Genomic DNA, 13,601 nt, shown 5'->3' on the forward strand with positions numbered 1-13,601 from the left:
CTCCTTTGCTCAGGTTCTGAGGTATAGAGTGTTTTAGGCAATGCGAATTTTCGTTTCTTCACGGTAATTATTATTATGTGTTAAATTAATTAATTAATTATATTTAGACACGCCCATTTCTATTATGTGAAGTCGATTTCAAAAATGTATCGTCGTCAAAATTGAAATATTTTTATTCTCAAACGAAGAAAACATTCGATTCCGAAAATCAATCGATAAATAATTTAAATTACGCCCTCGGATTTCATATGAGGTGGGGGGAAAAAAATGATAGTGAAGTTTTAACCTGCCGCCATCTGTTGACGAAAATGATAACCCATAAACAATGGAAATACGTCCAATATGTCAAATTTGTGCTGCCATCTACTTACACGAGTTTATAATCTCCGAATCAGGTACCGAAATTATGATTTTGAATGTTGGACTTCTACTGTCATCTTGCGTTCATGTGATTGATTGATTGATGACCGCTCAAGCCCAGAGCTGTTGCGTTCATGTGAGCCGATCAGGTGCGGTTTTTGGACCGTGCGACCCGTGCGGCCGCACAGAGCGGAGGGATCAGTGATGGTAATGGTAACCTCTTCCAGCAAAATTTCCCTCAAAAATTTCTCTCTTGACTAAATTCCTCCCCCCCCCCACACATTCCGAAAAAATGTGCTGCCATCTAGCGGGGGGGGGGGGAATACGTAATCAAGTATTTTACAATAGAAAAAAGTATTGCACTGCATTAATTTCTATTTTTTTCAAAAAATTCTTTTGTTTGATGAACTCGCAAAATTTCCCACAAATGCTACGAAATTTCCCACTTCGGCAAATTTTGGCCAATTTTTCCCACGAATATGGGAAGTTTCCCATGAGTACCATCACTGGAAGGGATGTCAAATACGAGTTGAAAGGTGGGGCAGAATGCTTTGTCGACCAAAAAAAACCGTGTTCGGAAGCGCCAAACACATGGCCCCACATCCTGAAGTAGGGGGCCCCCCCCCAGTGCTAAATTTTGGCGCCCCCTCCCGTCCGGGCCAGATTTTTTACTGGCTCTTCTATAGTGAATTTAGGATGTGAAAAAAGAGATAAGAATCTTCCCGGGCTGTAGCCCTGTTAGCCCCCTCCGGTGGGAGGGGTGCTATATCGCTAATAATTGGTTAAGCATGCGCAGAGATTTTTTTTTCTCGCTGTAGGAGGTGGCCCAAGAGACACCCACATTCGACGCCTTGAAGTTTCGCTATAGCGGGGGTTTGACCGAATTGCGTAATAAGATAGAAGTTTAAGCGACGCATGATTATTAAATGAACTTATAGGAAGGTTTTAATGCGATGATGAATATTTTTTTATAACGTCTAGGCCTAATCTGTTATCGTGATAGACTAGACCAGGGGGATTCTTAACCTTTTATTTGCCGCGACCTAAAATCAACAACATGACTAACTTCGCGAACCCGTGGGACTATTCGTTTTTGGAATTTAGAGGAACCAGTGACGCAATAAGCGCATTTATAACAAGACTACAAGTGGATTTCTACGACCCATCTCGGAAACCCCTGAGAATCACGTTTGGGTCGTATGGGCATCTTCATCCATTCGCATCTCGAGAACCCAGTTGATTCGAACCCGCTGACGACAGAACGGTGGTCGACTGATGTCGGTTTCTGTGGTTTTCCGACTTCAAGGCGTGAATGAGAGCCGATCTCCCGTTTAAAATAAAAGCCCCTCCACAGAGAGCAATCAGGCCTACAACATTTACTAAATGCACGCATGACACAAGTAAAAAAGCAACCAGCGTAGCTTCAGAAATCGGAAGCCAGGTGGTAACACTTAACAAGCATTACACACAAACAAACTTCACGTTAGGTTCACAACACACTCCGACTTGTACGTTAGAGGTTCCGTAGAGATAGAAAGGAACATGACCGAGGTGCATGTGCGGTTTAGTAGCAGTAATAGCTCAAAAATCCCCGACTGGAAGTGGATTTGTACGACCCATCTCGGAAGTCCCAACAAATCAAGTCTGGGTCAGGACCCATAGCTCAGGTGTCCCTGGTCAACACCGGCCATAGCAGAAGGCCTCCGTACAAAGCTCGTGACGTCACCGAAGAAGGTCATTTCACCTATAGCCATTGGATATACTACAAAAAGGGGTAAATATGGCGCAGCATGCGTCAGCCTGCTATATCCAATGGCTATAGGTGAGACTTTCTTTAGTGACGTAACGAGCCTCGCCCAGAGGTCTTCTGATGATGTTGCCCTGGTGTTCGTGGATTTGAACGATCCATCTCGGAAGCCCCTGTGACCCATTGGTTAAGAACCCCTGAACTGAACGGACATTTTTATAAAATAATTGACAACTGGCGAAGTTCTAATTTTTTTTTTCTTTATTCTTTCTTTTAGAAATCCCCCGAATACGCAAGAACCATAAAGAAGGTGAGGAGCAACACATACAGAGTTTTCCTACAAATTCGTTTTTATTGTTAGTACATTGCGAGTATAAAATGCATTTATAACAGTTGAATTATAAACACGTGAATGTTGTTGGTCTTGTTACCTCAGAACATGATGGACCTTCGGAAATATTTCGATGAGCTCGACGTCGAAGCAACCCCAGAAGAAACGAGGCATTTTCAGAGGGTCCTCGACCTGTTGGACATGAACGCGAAGACCACCGTCGAACTGGAGCTGCAGTATTTCTCCTACTTCGCGGATTTGGTGGTAAATATAATTAATATGGAATTTATCGGATCGGATTTCACCATACACGTTCAACCCATGGCCATCTGGCCACAATGTGATGCGGACCGTGATCTCAAATCCAATTTTGCGATACATGTTCAACCCATGGCCATCTGGACACAATGTGATGCGGGCCGTGATCTCAAATCCAATTTTGCGATACATGTTCAACCCATGGCCATCTGGACACAATGTGATGCGGGCCGTGATCTCAAATCCAATTTTGCGATACATGTTCAACCCATGGCCATCTGGACACAATGTGATGCGGGCCGTGATCTCAAATCCAATTTTGCGATACATGTTCAACCCATGGCCATCTGGACACAATGTGATGCGGATCGTGGCCTCAAATCCAATTTTGCGATACATGTTCAACCCATGGCCATCTGGACACAATGTGATGCGGATCGTGGCCTCAAACCTAATTTTGCAATACAGTGATACTTCCGGATCACTTAATTGATCCGCAGCACAATTCCAGATCACTTAATTGATCCGCAGCACAATTCCAGATCACTTAAGTGTATTGCAACATGTTTTCAAACAAATAAAGTAGCCCACACCCCCAATGGTTGGGTATCCTTGATATAAATTTTATAGTATGTGAAGCAATTCGATAGCATTAGATCCACGAATGTGATCGTGATTGTTGAAGCCAATAAGAACTTAGAGAGGCCGACAGGCTCATCGTCGTCATCCAATACCTTCTAAAGCAGCTTGCTCTAGAACATTGGTTCTCAACCGGGGGCCATATGGCCCCCTGGTGGTACTGGGATACTTCAAGGGGGCCACGGAAGAAAATGGAGAAAGGGGCCATGACAGGTGGTTTGGTGGGCTGCAGAGAGCTGGGAAGAAAAATTAAGGTGTGAAGAAATAAAGCTTTTATATTAGTGACTATACACTTACAGAATCCTACAAAACCACCCATAAAACCAGGGCCGTCTTAGGGCATGGACCCACCCGGGCGGGTCCCACCACCACCTACATTTTACAGCAGGTTCCCTAGGATGGGGTTTTTCGCAGGCCCCCCCGGCTACATTTTTCACAGACCTCTCCTCTATATTAAATTTATAGTGTGGAAAACAAAAAATGGTGAAAACCATATCAGGCCCGGGCTGCAGCTCTGTCAGTCCCACTGTTGTGAGTGATCATGTCCGGGGGTCTCATGTCCATAAGTGACCCCACCTTATGATACTTTGTTTAGTACAATAAATTTTGAAAATAAGTAAGAAATATGTAGGCTGTTTATTTCCTGCTAAGTATGGGACTACCATAGCATCACTTTGCCTAAGGCGCCCATGATGTTGAGACGGCCCTGAATAGAACTCGGACTAGCAGGGAGCTCAATAAATTCTAGGCCAGTGGTCTGGAGGTCAATCTTATTTGTAAAATTTTCGTTCAGTATAAATTCACTGAAAAAAAAATCAATTCAATACGTATAAAGGATCTTGCTTCTAGATGAGGGTCGAAGACTCTGGGTAAGACAGGGGAGCCACAGGAAAAAAAATATGGTTCAAAGGGGGCCACGGGCAAAAAAAGGTTAAGAAACACTGCTCTAGAAGGTGTTGCCATCCCCCTCTTGAAGTACCGAAAAAAAACAGGATAGGGGACAGCGATTGGCTACAGCGATGATACTGACGTCACACTTTGCTCAAAGATTGCGTATAAGTCATCGTAGGTGTTTCAAGGAACCCTAGACTATTCGAAGTCGTAACTATATCATTAACTGAAAGGAAGTCTCTCGCGACAATGGGTCCTCGTCGGTACGAGTGCATTTTCTTCTCACCGTTTCTCCAATGCCAATGGTTGACACCATCATTGGGCTTCTAAGTCGCCCATTACTGAAGAGAATTGACGATGATTCAGTGATGTGACACCTCCCGATAACACCAACCACTGACGTTGAGGAAACGTTGAGACGGAAATGGACGATGGCCATGTGTAAGCAAACACCTTATCGGTTAAATTTTATCCTTAATATGTAGATTTATTTTATTTATTTATTTCTTAGACATCGCCGGATGAGTACATGGGACATGTCGCTGTTCAAGCCGGGTACAAGAAAACCGGACGTGCGACAGTAGATGTCCATTTCAAAAGTAATCACCCATTTCGTATATGGTCTGATCTAGGATTACCATCATTAAAGGCTACTATAATACTCTCAATCGTACATGCACCTCGTAAACATTACTTTCGGTGGGAAATTTCTAAAGAACTGGTACATGTCGGAATGTGCATTCCGAACGTATGTGTAGCCCTAACGCCTTTATAAATTAGTGGGAGCCTCTTTTAAGTCTATAATTTCTATGGCGGAGAAACGTAGGTCTTTTTTTTTTTTTTAATTTATTTATAAAATTTACTGGTCTATTTTATGATCCTAGAGTGTCGGAGCAAAAGTTGAGAACCCCTTCCCTAACGTATTGTTTTATATTGCCAGAGTTATGCTTGTTTTGTGCTATACTACTACTGCTACTTTACCGCACATCAACTCCAGCCATATCGCCATACAGCAATTCAACTAACAACCTCTTGGGACCCCAGACGTCTGTGCGGAGTTGCCCTAACAAGAAGCACCGACATGAAGAAAACATTGTGGGGGCTGAAAGTTGCCAGTCGTCCCGTATATACGAGACTCGAATCTGTACGCTGGCGGGGAGGATTGCTCATCAACTGATCATTAACTCCCCCCCCCCCAATAATTAAAGATTCATTAAGTATGTGGAGGAAGGCTCAGCCCCCATTTACAAAATTTATTGGGAGAGAGGGGGAGCTGAAATAGTCTCAGACCACAGGTTGCAGCACCTATGCCCCCTAACTAACCTGCCGTAATTGAAGCTGATTGCAATATTATCGTGGGGGTCCCTCGTGCTCCGTGCTCGATGCTGCTCGTGCATTGAAATTATCTCGTTTTTATAGGAAGTATTTCTGGAGGAGAAACTCTGGTGCTATTGGTACGTGTTAACGTGTTCTTCGAGTAAGTTTCACTCCATGTTTGCAAGCTTGCTTGCCACAATGGATGCAAATGGGAAGGTTTTCGTGAGACCCCCGCCCCCCACGCTCCTCATTCGTCGAGTCCTTCAGAATGCCACTGATTACTGTCTGATCTAAAATGGACTCTAGAGAAGCCGATTACAGTAATTTCTAGCTGCAATAATTCAGTCTTCTAACCTATCTTGTCATCATTCCGGTATTATGTTGTAGTTTGTTTTGTGCGTCATATCATGTACGTAATTTTTTTTGAACGTCTTATATCATGTTGTCAATTTATAATTTAAGTCAAGAAACTGCAAAAGCTTCCGGTCCGTAAATTCGACATCAGTCAGTTGTACGTGAAGCTCCAGTTCAGCCCGAAGGTGATCTTCCCTTCGTTCCATGCCATGAAGACGAGGACCTTGACCGCAGTCCAAGAGAGTCCCGTTTTCGACGAGAGCTTTCTCATGTGAGTAGCTATACACACGTGCGCAGTATGACTATTCCTTATTATTAGATATGCGTAATTTACTAAACACATGTGATAAATGCAAGATTTTTTGCTAGTGAATGCAAAATTTCTGACTCGAAAAATATTTTTGCGGATGAATACGAATTTTTGATTTGAAAAAAGTTTTTGTGGATTAAAATGTCAAATTTTAGGTTTTAATTTTACCTTTTTTGCTAGTGAATGCAAAGTTTTTTATGTTTCGCAATTGAAATTTATTCTGAAGGTTTCAGAATAAAATTTGCGCCCCCCCCCCTCTGATCCAGCGCTCGGGGCACGAGACCCACCTGCTCCCCCCTAGTTGCGGCCCTGGCTATAGGAGGTCGACGTTACAGGGCATGGTAGCCAAGGTCGATAAGATAGTCGCCTATAGAACCAAAGGATGTTCAGAGGTATCACGAGTTCGATACCCGGTTGGTCCTTGTCAGAAACTTCCCTGACGCAGGAGTGCAACACAAACGGCAACACGTCCACAGAAAAAAAATTGCCACCGCAGGGAATCCCACATCGCGGAGTTAGCGCACCAACCTCTCGGTGAGTATGAAAATAAAAGGCTGCCGTTCGGAATCAGCAATAAATTGTAGGTCCCAGTCTAATTAACCATCGTGTGCAGAAAATGACCGTGGTGCGACAAAAATTTTCAAATGACCTCACATTATAAGATCGGCGTCATAATGCATACGCAGCTTTATATTTCTTTTGAATTCGTTTGCAGCAAAAATCTGCCAGTGAGCGTACTCAGCGTCGACGGGTCGGTCGTCCAGGCCATCGTATCCAACCAGGATTCGTCCTTCTGCTGCGAAGCGCTCCTGAAGATGAACCGCATACAGGACATGGCCGGTTTCTCCTCGGTGGAGTTCCTGCCCGTGTATCTGCTGACTCTCAGAGGGATGGACAAGCAACATGCAATATTCAAAGTGAGTGTGCAATGTGTGTATGTATGTATACCCAGGACCGTAGCCAGAAATTTATTTCGGAGGGGGGGGGGAAAGACCGAAGTTATAAGACAATAGACCAGTGTTTCCCAAAGTGGACAGTATCGTTCCCTGGTGGGCGATAGAAGCTACGTGTATAACATAGGATCCTATGGGTTCACTTGAGTTGGGGGGGGGGCAGTGAGAGAAAAAATTCCTGATGAAGGAGGCGATGAAACAAAGTTTGGGAACTATGCAATGAACTCTAAATAGTATACTGTACCCTAGGGTACCATGAGATTGTGTATTGATCTCGTTAACAAAGGTGCCGCGAGTAAACCTCTAGTCTCATTCCAGAGCAGACTTAATCATGTTGTTATATAATATACATGTATGTAATTTTCTAACCTTTTTAGGGCACCGGACCTCCTCCTCCCACTCTCGTTACGGCCTCGTAGCAAACTTTTTTTAATATGCTAACTGGTGGACCAAAATGCTCAACAGACTTTCTGTTTGGCCCACTAGTAAAGAATAAAAATGGTTATTGGTGGAGTATGACCATCTTCCATCAGCAATTAACGCTTTAAAGTTTTTCGAAATCACTCTATTTGTGCATTTCAATCCCTTGAGTGACAAACAGGGACTCTTAACCTAAGGATAGTCAGAAATCACTGAAAGGTGGCTCGACAAATGATTCGCAGACCACTGCAAGAGGTTCGGAAGGACGTGTCTCATAACAAAGCGCAGACAAAATGCGCAACGAGTTGGCTGAAAAAAGATGCGCATAAAAAAATATGGATGTCGAATATATATCTAGACCAGCGGTTCTCAACCGGGGCTCCGTGTGCACCTTCCAGGGCCTCCGCGACGACTCGGGGGGAAAATAAATGAATCAGTAAATTTGATAGATAAGAAAATAAGAGAGGCCTACAAGGTTCTGCCATAAAAATTATGTACAAAAATGGCTCCTCGAGTCAAACAGGTCACCGCCATAGAAATTATAAACTGAAAAGGGCTCCGCGAGTCAAAAAAAGTTTTAGAACCGCTGATCTAGACTATGTCAAAAATACAGCAATCCAATAAGAGCAATATAAAAACCAATGATTATGATGAAATAAAATTATACTGTACATATAATTTTTTTTCCATCCTATAAAATATGTACAAGTGCCACCATACGGCGATGCTTACCCTCTTTTTTGGAAATCGGGAACAGACATTTGCCATCGTCTTTGATAGTGTCGATGACATTCAATTGTAATTTTTCTTGTTTTCAGATACTGGAACTGAGAAAGAAGAAGAAAGATAGACAGGCAAAAAGTTTCGTGCGCAGAAGAATTCGCACGATGCACATGGGCGACGGAAGCACGAGGCACCAATTACTGTCTTGCGTCGGGTGGAACAAGCGCTCGCCGAACCTGCCGACCTGGATAATAAGAAGGCTTGGACCACGGTACTGAATCGTGTCGTCGGCAACGTTAGCTTGCCGTTGAAGAAATCGTTGCCCAAACGAGGACTTGAGTTTCGATGAGCTTTAGATCAAGAATGTTCAACCTTTAGATGATCTGGAACGGCACTGCAGATTACTCCAGTGTTCCGTAAATGTTCCGTAGTTCACTTATGTGATCTGTAAGTGAGCCACGGGCCACTCGAATGATCTGAAACTGCGTCGCTAGCCACTGGAGTGATCGAAGAATGTGCCGCGGGTCGCTTAAGTGGTGTGGATATGTGAGTATGCCGTGTTGACCACGTTTGCAATGGATGACAAAAACGGGGAGTACAATCTGAAGCTACTTTCACAAAGACACCATCTTCACAGACATCGCAGCAATGTCTCTGCTGCAATGTACAGAATACGTTTGCCTCACAGTATTTGAGAAGTTGAGAAATAAACCTGCGCCATCTCTCAATTGAAATTGTAACCAATTTTTCATACTGATATAATTATATAAAATTCCCGGCCTGCCCATCAAACATACCACTTGTTTCACCTTTTCTATCTATCATTGTTGTTTCCAAGTTATGATATTTTAAGCTTCCTTTCTGAAACATCCCGTAAAATCTAATGCCTTGGATCTAATCTCCAAAGGTGTGATAAAACAAAACTATAAGGGGACGTCGTGTAGGAGGTGCGTCTCTTTTCCGGGAGATGGCGGAATAGTTCTAAACCCTTGATATTGGAGGGGTGTCCAATTAAAGCACGAAACTGCGGAACTTAAAGAAGAAGGCTTTATTTCGAAGCACACTCAAAACAGTCAACCGTACAGAACGGAAGCCACATTCCAACTCACGTTCTCTTCTCTTGGAAGATAGATTTTCTCTTCTCAACTTCTTTTAACAACGTATAAACAAACAAAACGCATTAGGTGCTGTAAGGCCACAGAGAGTTAGTAAAAATATCCATACTGGGAAAATAGATTCGTTACAATCTCCCCCTCTGGCTCCGACGACGTCTCGGCGAGGAGCCAGTAACAGCCATCTTTCCTTTGGGAGTAGTTTCCGACGAACAGAACGGGAAGCTCCGGGCAACTGCTGACACTCTTGTCTCAGGTCGAAGTTCAGTCCTCGAGTCACACCGGTTCTGAGGACGTCGACTAGGGTTAGCTGTCATTTTGGGTGGACGGCCTCTTGGTTTTAGAGGGGCCACGGGCGTAGTCTCAGTGCCCCGGAAAGGTGTCAAGGCCGATATGTGGTAGGTTCCGATAGGTTCGGTGGGCTTTTCTAGACTTGAAACCACATACGATGTAGGAGATTTCTGCGTCAAAATGAGATAAGGGCCATCTCTCTTCGGCATGAATTTGGAGGTTAACTTTTTCTTAGCATTGCTGACGGAATGCAAAGATACCCATACTTTGTCACCAGGGTCTAGAAACAGTTGACGACGATTCTGATCATAATATTTCTTGCGCTGGTCTTGCTTCATCTCGACCCGATCCCTTACATAGTTTGTAATCGATGCGAAACGCTTCAAGTAAGGAGTGATTTCAGATACGAAGTTGTCACTTCCCACCACCGTCCGCAAATCTTGAACTACGTCGTCCACGGTCCTCATTTCTCGTCCAAATTGTAAAAACGCAGCGGTACAACCAGTAGAGTCACATTTGGCAGTGTTCATGGCAAAGCGAATGACTGGGAGTTTGGAGTCCCAGTTATCGTGTGTATCCCCAACAAGAATTGCTAGTCGAGGCTTCAAATCTCGATTCTTCCTCTCCACCGGGTTAGCTTGAGGAAAGTATACTGGGTTAATGTTGTGGTCTATCTTTAACGTATAGCACACTTGTTGTAGAACCGAGCTAACGAATTGCGGTCCATTGTCACTTATAATCCGCCGTGGTATCCCATACCGCATGAACACTTCTTCGATCAGGACGGAGGCACACTCACGAGCAGTAGCTCGGTCGAGGGCAAACAATTCAACCCATTTAGTGGCACAATCTTCGACAATGAAGATCCACTGTTTACCGGTTTCGGTCTTGGGTAATGGTCCAAACAAGTCAATAGAGATGATCTCAAAGCGTTGAGAATACACGGGAGTTCGAAGTAGTCCAGCCGGCTTCTGATTCGTTGCTTTGTAACGGGCACATTCAGGACAGTTCTTCACATAGTCAGCGATGTATCTTCGCATGCCAGTCCAGTAGTAGCGCTTTGCAATCCTATGATAAGTTCCTTCTTCCCCATAGTGTCCAGCTGCTGGATCATCATGGTGATACCGAAGTATGGATTCACGCTCGTTGTTCGGTATGACCAATTGGGCCTCTTCTGAGTCGGCATCTGGGGCATATCTGTAAAGCACTCCTTGGTTCAACACGAATCCACGTTCTGTCCAGTTCGCGTAATCTTCAGTTTTCCGGGTAGATTCAAAGCTTTGAATAATTTTCCTCAAATCTTCGTCGCCAAGTTGGGACTCTCGAATAGTTCTAGGAGTTCTTGCTGGTAGGTCAGCCACAAATATATTCAAAACTTCGCGAGAATTCACTTCAGCACAGACTGGGCGTGACAACATATCAGCTATACTATTCACTTTTCCAGGTATATACTGTACTTTCAGGTTGAAAGATTGTAATTCCAGCGCCCATCTTGCAAGTCTTCCCGATGGCGATTTGAGATTGAGAAGCCACTTCAATGGTTGATGGTCGGACGCTACCGTTATTTCCGCTCCTTCAACATAGCCACGAAATTTCTTTAAGGCCCAGACTACAGCAAGAGCCTCCCTCTCCGTCGTAGAATAGTTTTGTTCCGCTGCTGTGAGAAGTCTGCTAGCATACTCAATAGGGTGTTCATCCGACCCTTGGCTTTGGAGTAACACAGCTCCAAGGGCATAGTTGCTTGCATCAGTGCGAATAATATATGGTATGGTTCCATCAGCCTGTTTCAACACAGGAGGGCTGGTCAGCCTCTTTTTAAGGGTCTCGAAGGCCTGTTGCTGGAGGGTTTCCCAATGCCACTGAACCTTCTTCTTTGTCAGATCACTGAGTGGACGAGAAATTTCGGCAAAATCCCGTATGTATCTACGGAACCAGGAGCATGTCTGAAGGAAGGATTGTAGCTCCTTGATGTTCCTTGGTGGGGGGATTTTTTGAATTGAAGAGACCTTGTCGGGATCTACTTCGATACCCTCAGAAGTAATCCAAAATCCTAGATATTTTACACGAGAGCACGCGAACTGACATTTCTCTCTGTTCGCATGAAGTTTGAAGACAAGGAGCCTTTCAAAAACAGCTTGCAGATCTGCGCAGTGTTGCTCAAAGGTATCTGACAAGATTATGATGTCATCAAGATAAGTGAGAGTAAGAATGTCTCCAAGTCCACTTCTGAATCGATCTATTAGCCTCTGGAAGGTGGCAGGAGCATTTCGCAACCCAAACGGCATTCGTAGATATCGGTAAGTACCAAAAGGACACACAAAAGCCGTTTTGTCTTGGTCAGCGGGATGCATCTTCACCTGGTGATAGCCTGATCGGAGGTCAATAGTTGTCATGAAGGATTTAGGTCGAGCCTCATGGAGCAGGTCGTCCATTCGTGGAAGAGGATAAGAGTCAGCAACGGTGATGGCATTGAGTTTCCTGTAGTCGACGCACAAGCGAATTGTACCATTAGGCTTGGGGATGAGTACCACGGGGGACGCATATGGGGATTCGCATTCCTCAATTATCCCTTCAGCCAAGAGCTTGTCGATTTCTTGTTTCAGAATCTCTTTTTTGGTGGGATTCATTCTGTATGGAGGAACAGCTACGGGCATATGGTCACCAGTGTTGATGCGGTGTTCGATGAAAGGGGTCGGTTCTCCCCCTGGTTTGAAACATCTCTGATACTTTTCAAGGAGAGAATCAAGGACTTCCCGTTGCTGATGGGTGAGGTGGGTACCTTCATCTTCACGAAGTCGATATGAGGGTGATTCAGCAGGTAGTGCCAGCAGGAGTGCACTGTTTTCCGATGGGCTCTCGATGAACGGATATCGCGTCTCAGGAGCTTCAGAGAAGTACCACTTTCCTTGCTGAACGTCCAGGACGATCCCGGCATCTCCGAGAAAGTCCATACCGAGAAGGGTTCGGTTTTCTCTGGCGTGTGGAAGCACCATCAACCCGGTGGGAACCATTTTACCTTGAACGTTGATGTCCACAGTCGTTGTTAGGACTTCGGCTCTACGAGCATATCCATCGGCTAGTCTCATAACGATAGTCTTGCGGGAAAAGGGCAAGCCATGTTCTTGTAGGAGATGGTATAGCTTCTCCCCTGCCACTGAATGTGTGGCACCCGTGTCAGCACACACTGCTCCACGCTTATGACAGATCATGACTTCGATAGCATTTCTTTGACGTCTCTCAGTTGAGAAACTGTAAAAAGCCAAGGCGTCGACACTAACTTCTGGGGTGTTCGTAGCAGGATTGCACGTTCGACATCGGGACTTGACGACACCAGGTTCTCCGCATCCGTAACATCTTCGGATATGACTGCTACTGGCATCTTTCGATTCCATATTAGGATGGGATGATAAACTGTATAAGTCCAAAGCGTTGACACTGGGTCCTGGTCTATCCGTTGGAGGATTACACGTTCGGCATCGGGACTTGGTAACACCAGGTTCCCCACAACCATAACATCTTAAGACAGGATGACGTCCTGCATCTTCCGATTCCGGATTCGCACGTTGATTAGAATGAAAGTCTCTTTGTCGCACTGGGGACCTAAGGGGTTCATGTTGCTTTGACTGCAACCTCTTCCTCTCATATTGGATCTCGCTCTTTTTGTTTCGAAGGTTATCATAAGCATCCAGCTTCTCCACGATCTCTTCAGGGGTAGTCCACTCGCTCCAAACATCCAGAAAATGTTCTTTAACTTCAGGTGGGATCCTCTTCTTCATCTGATCCGAAATCATTAGATCTTTCAGCTCGTCAAAGTTTCCAATGTTCAGTTCGGACAGCCAGCCTTCAAAGTAACTTTGGATCTCGAAATGATAGTCCTTCCAGGTACTTCCAGGTG

The 13,601-nt window shown here is 44.6% G+C and overlaps 1 protein-coding gene across 2 annotated transcripts in view; it reads left to right on the plus strand.

Moving 5' to 3' along the window:
• LOC149064980 (uncharacterized) overlaps window positions 1–9,089 on the plus strand; it is a 54,954-nt gene extending 45,865 nt beyond the window's left edge. For both annotated transcript variants that reach the window (XM_089255464.1, XM_089255465.1), the window contains 6 exons: window positions 2,385–2,417; window positions 2,544–2,702; window positions 4,738–4,825; window positions 6,006–6,168; window positions 6,923–7,124; window positions 8,399–9,089. In XM_089255464.1, the coding sequence (XP_089111590.1) occupies window positions 2,385–2,417; window positions 2,544–2,702; window positions 4,738–4,825; window positions 6,006–6,168; window positions 6,923–7,124; window positions 8,399–8,581 (828 nt within the window). In that variant the 3' untranslated portion in view covers window positions 8,582–9,089. The remainder of the gene's footprint in view (window positions 1–2,384; window positions 2,418–2,543; window positions 2,703–4,737; window positions 4,826–6,005; window positions 6,169–6,922; window positions 7,125–8,398) is intronic.
• The last annotated feature ends 4,512 nt before the right edge of the window (window positions 9,090–13,601 follow it).

This window comes from Pholcus phalangioides, unplaced genomic scaffold (assembly GCF_987345545.1).
Source record: "Pholcus phalangioides strain wild (caught in Gottingen) unplaced genomic scaffold, Ppha-v1.0 ptg000042l_1, whole genome shotgun sequence".
NCBI classification, from domain to species: Eukaryota; Metazoa; Arthropoda; class Arachnida; order Araneae; family Pholcidae; genus Pholcus; species Pholcus phalangioides.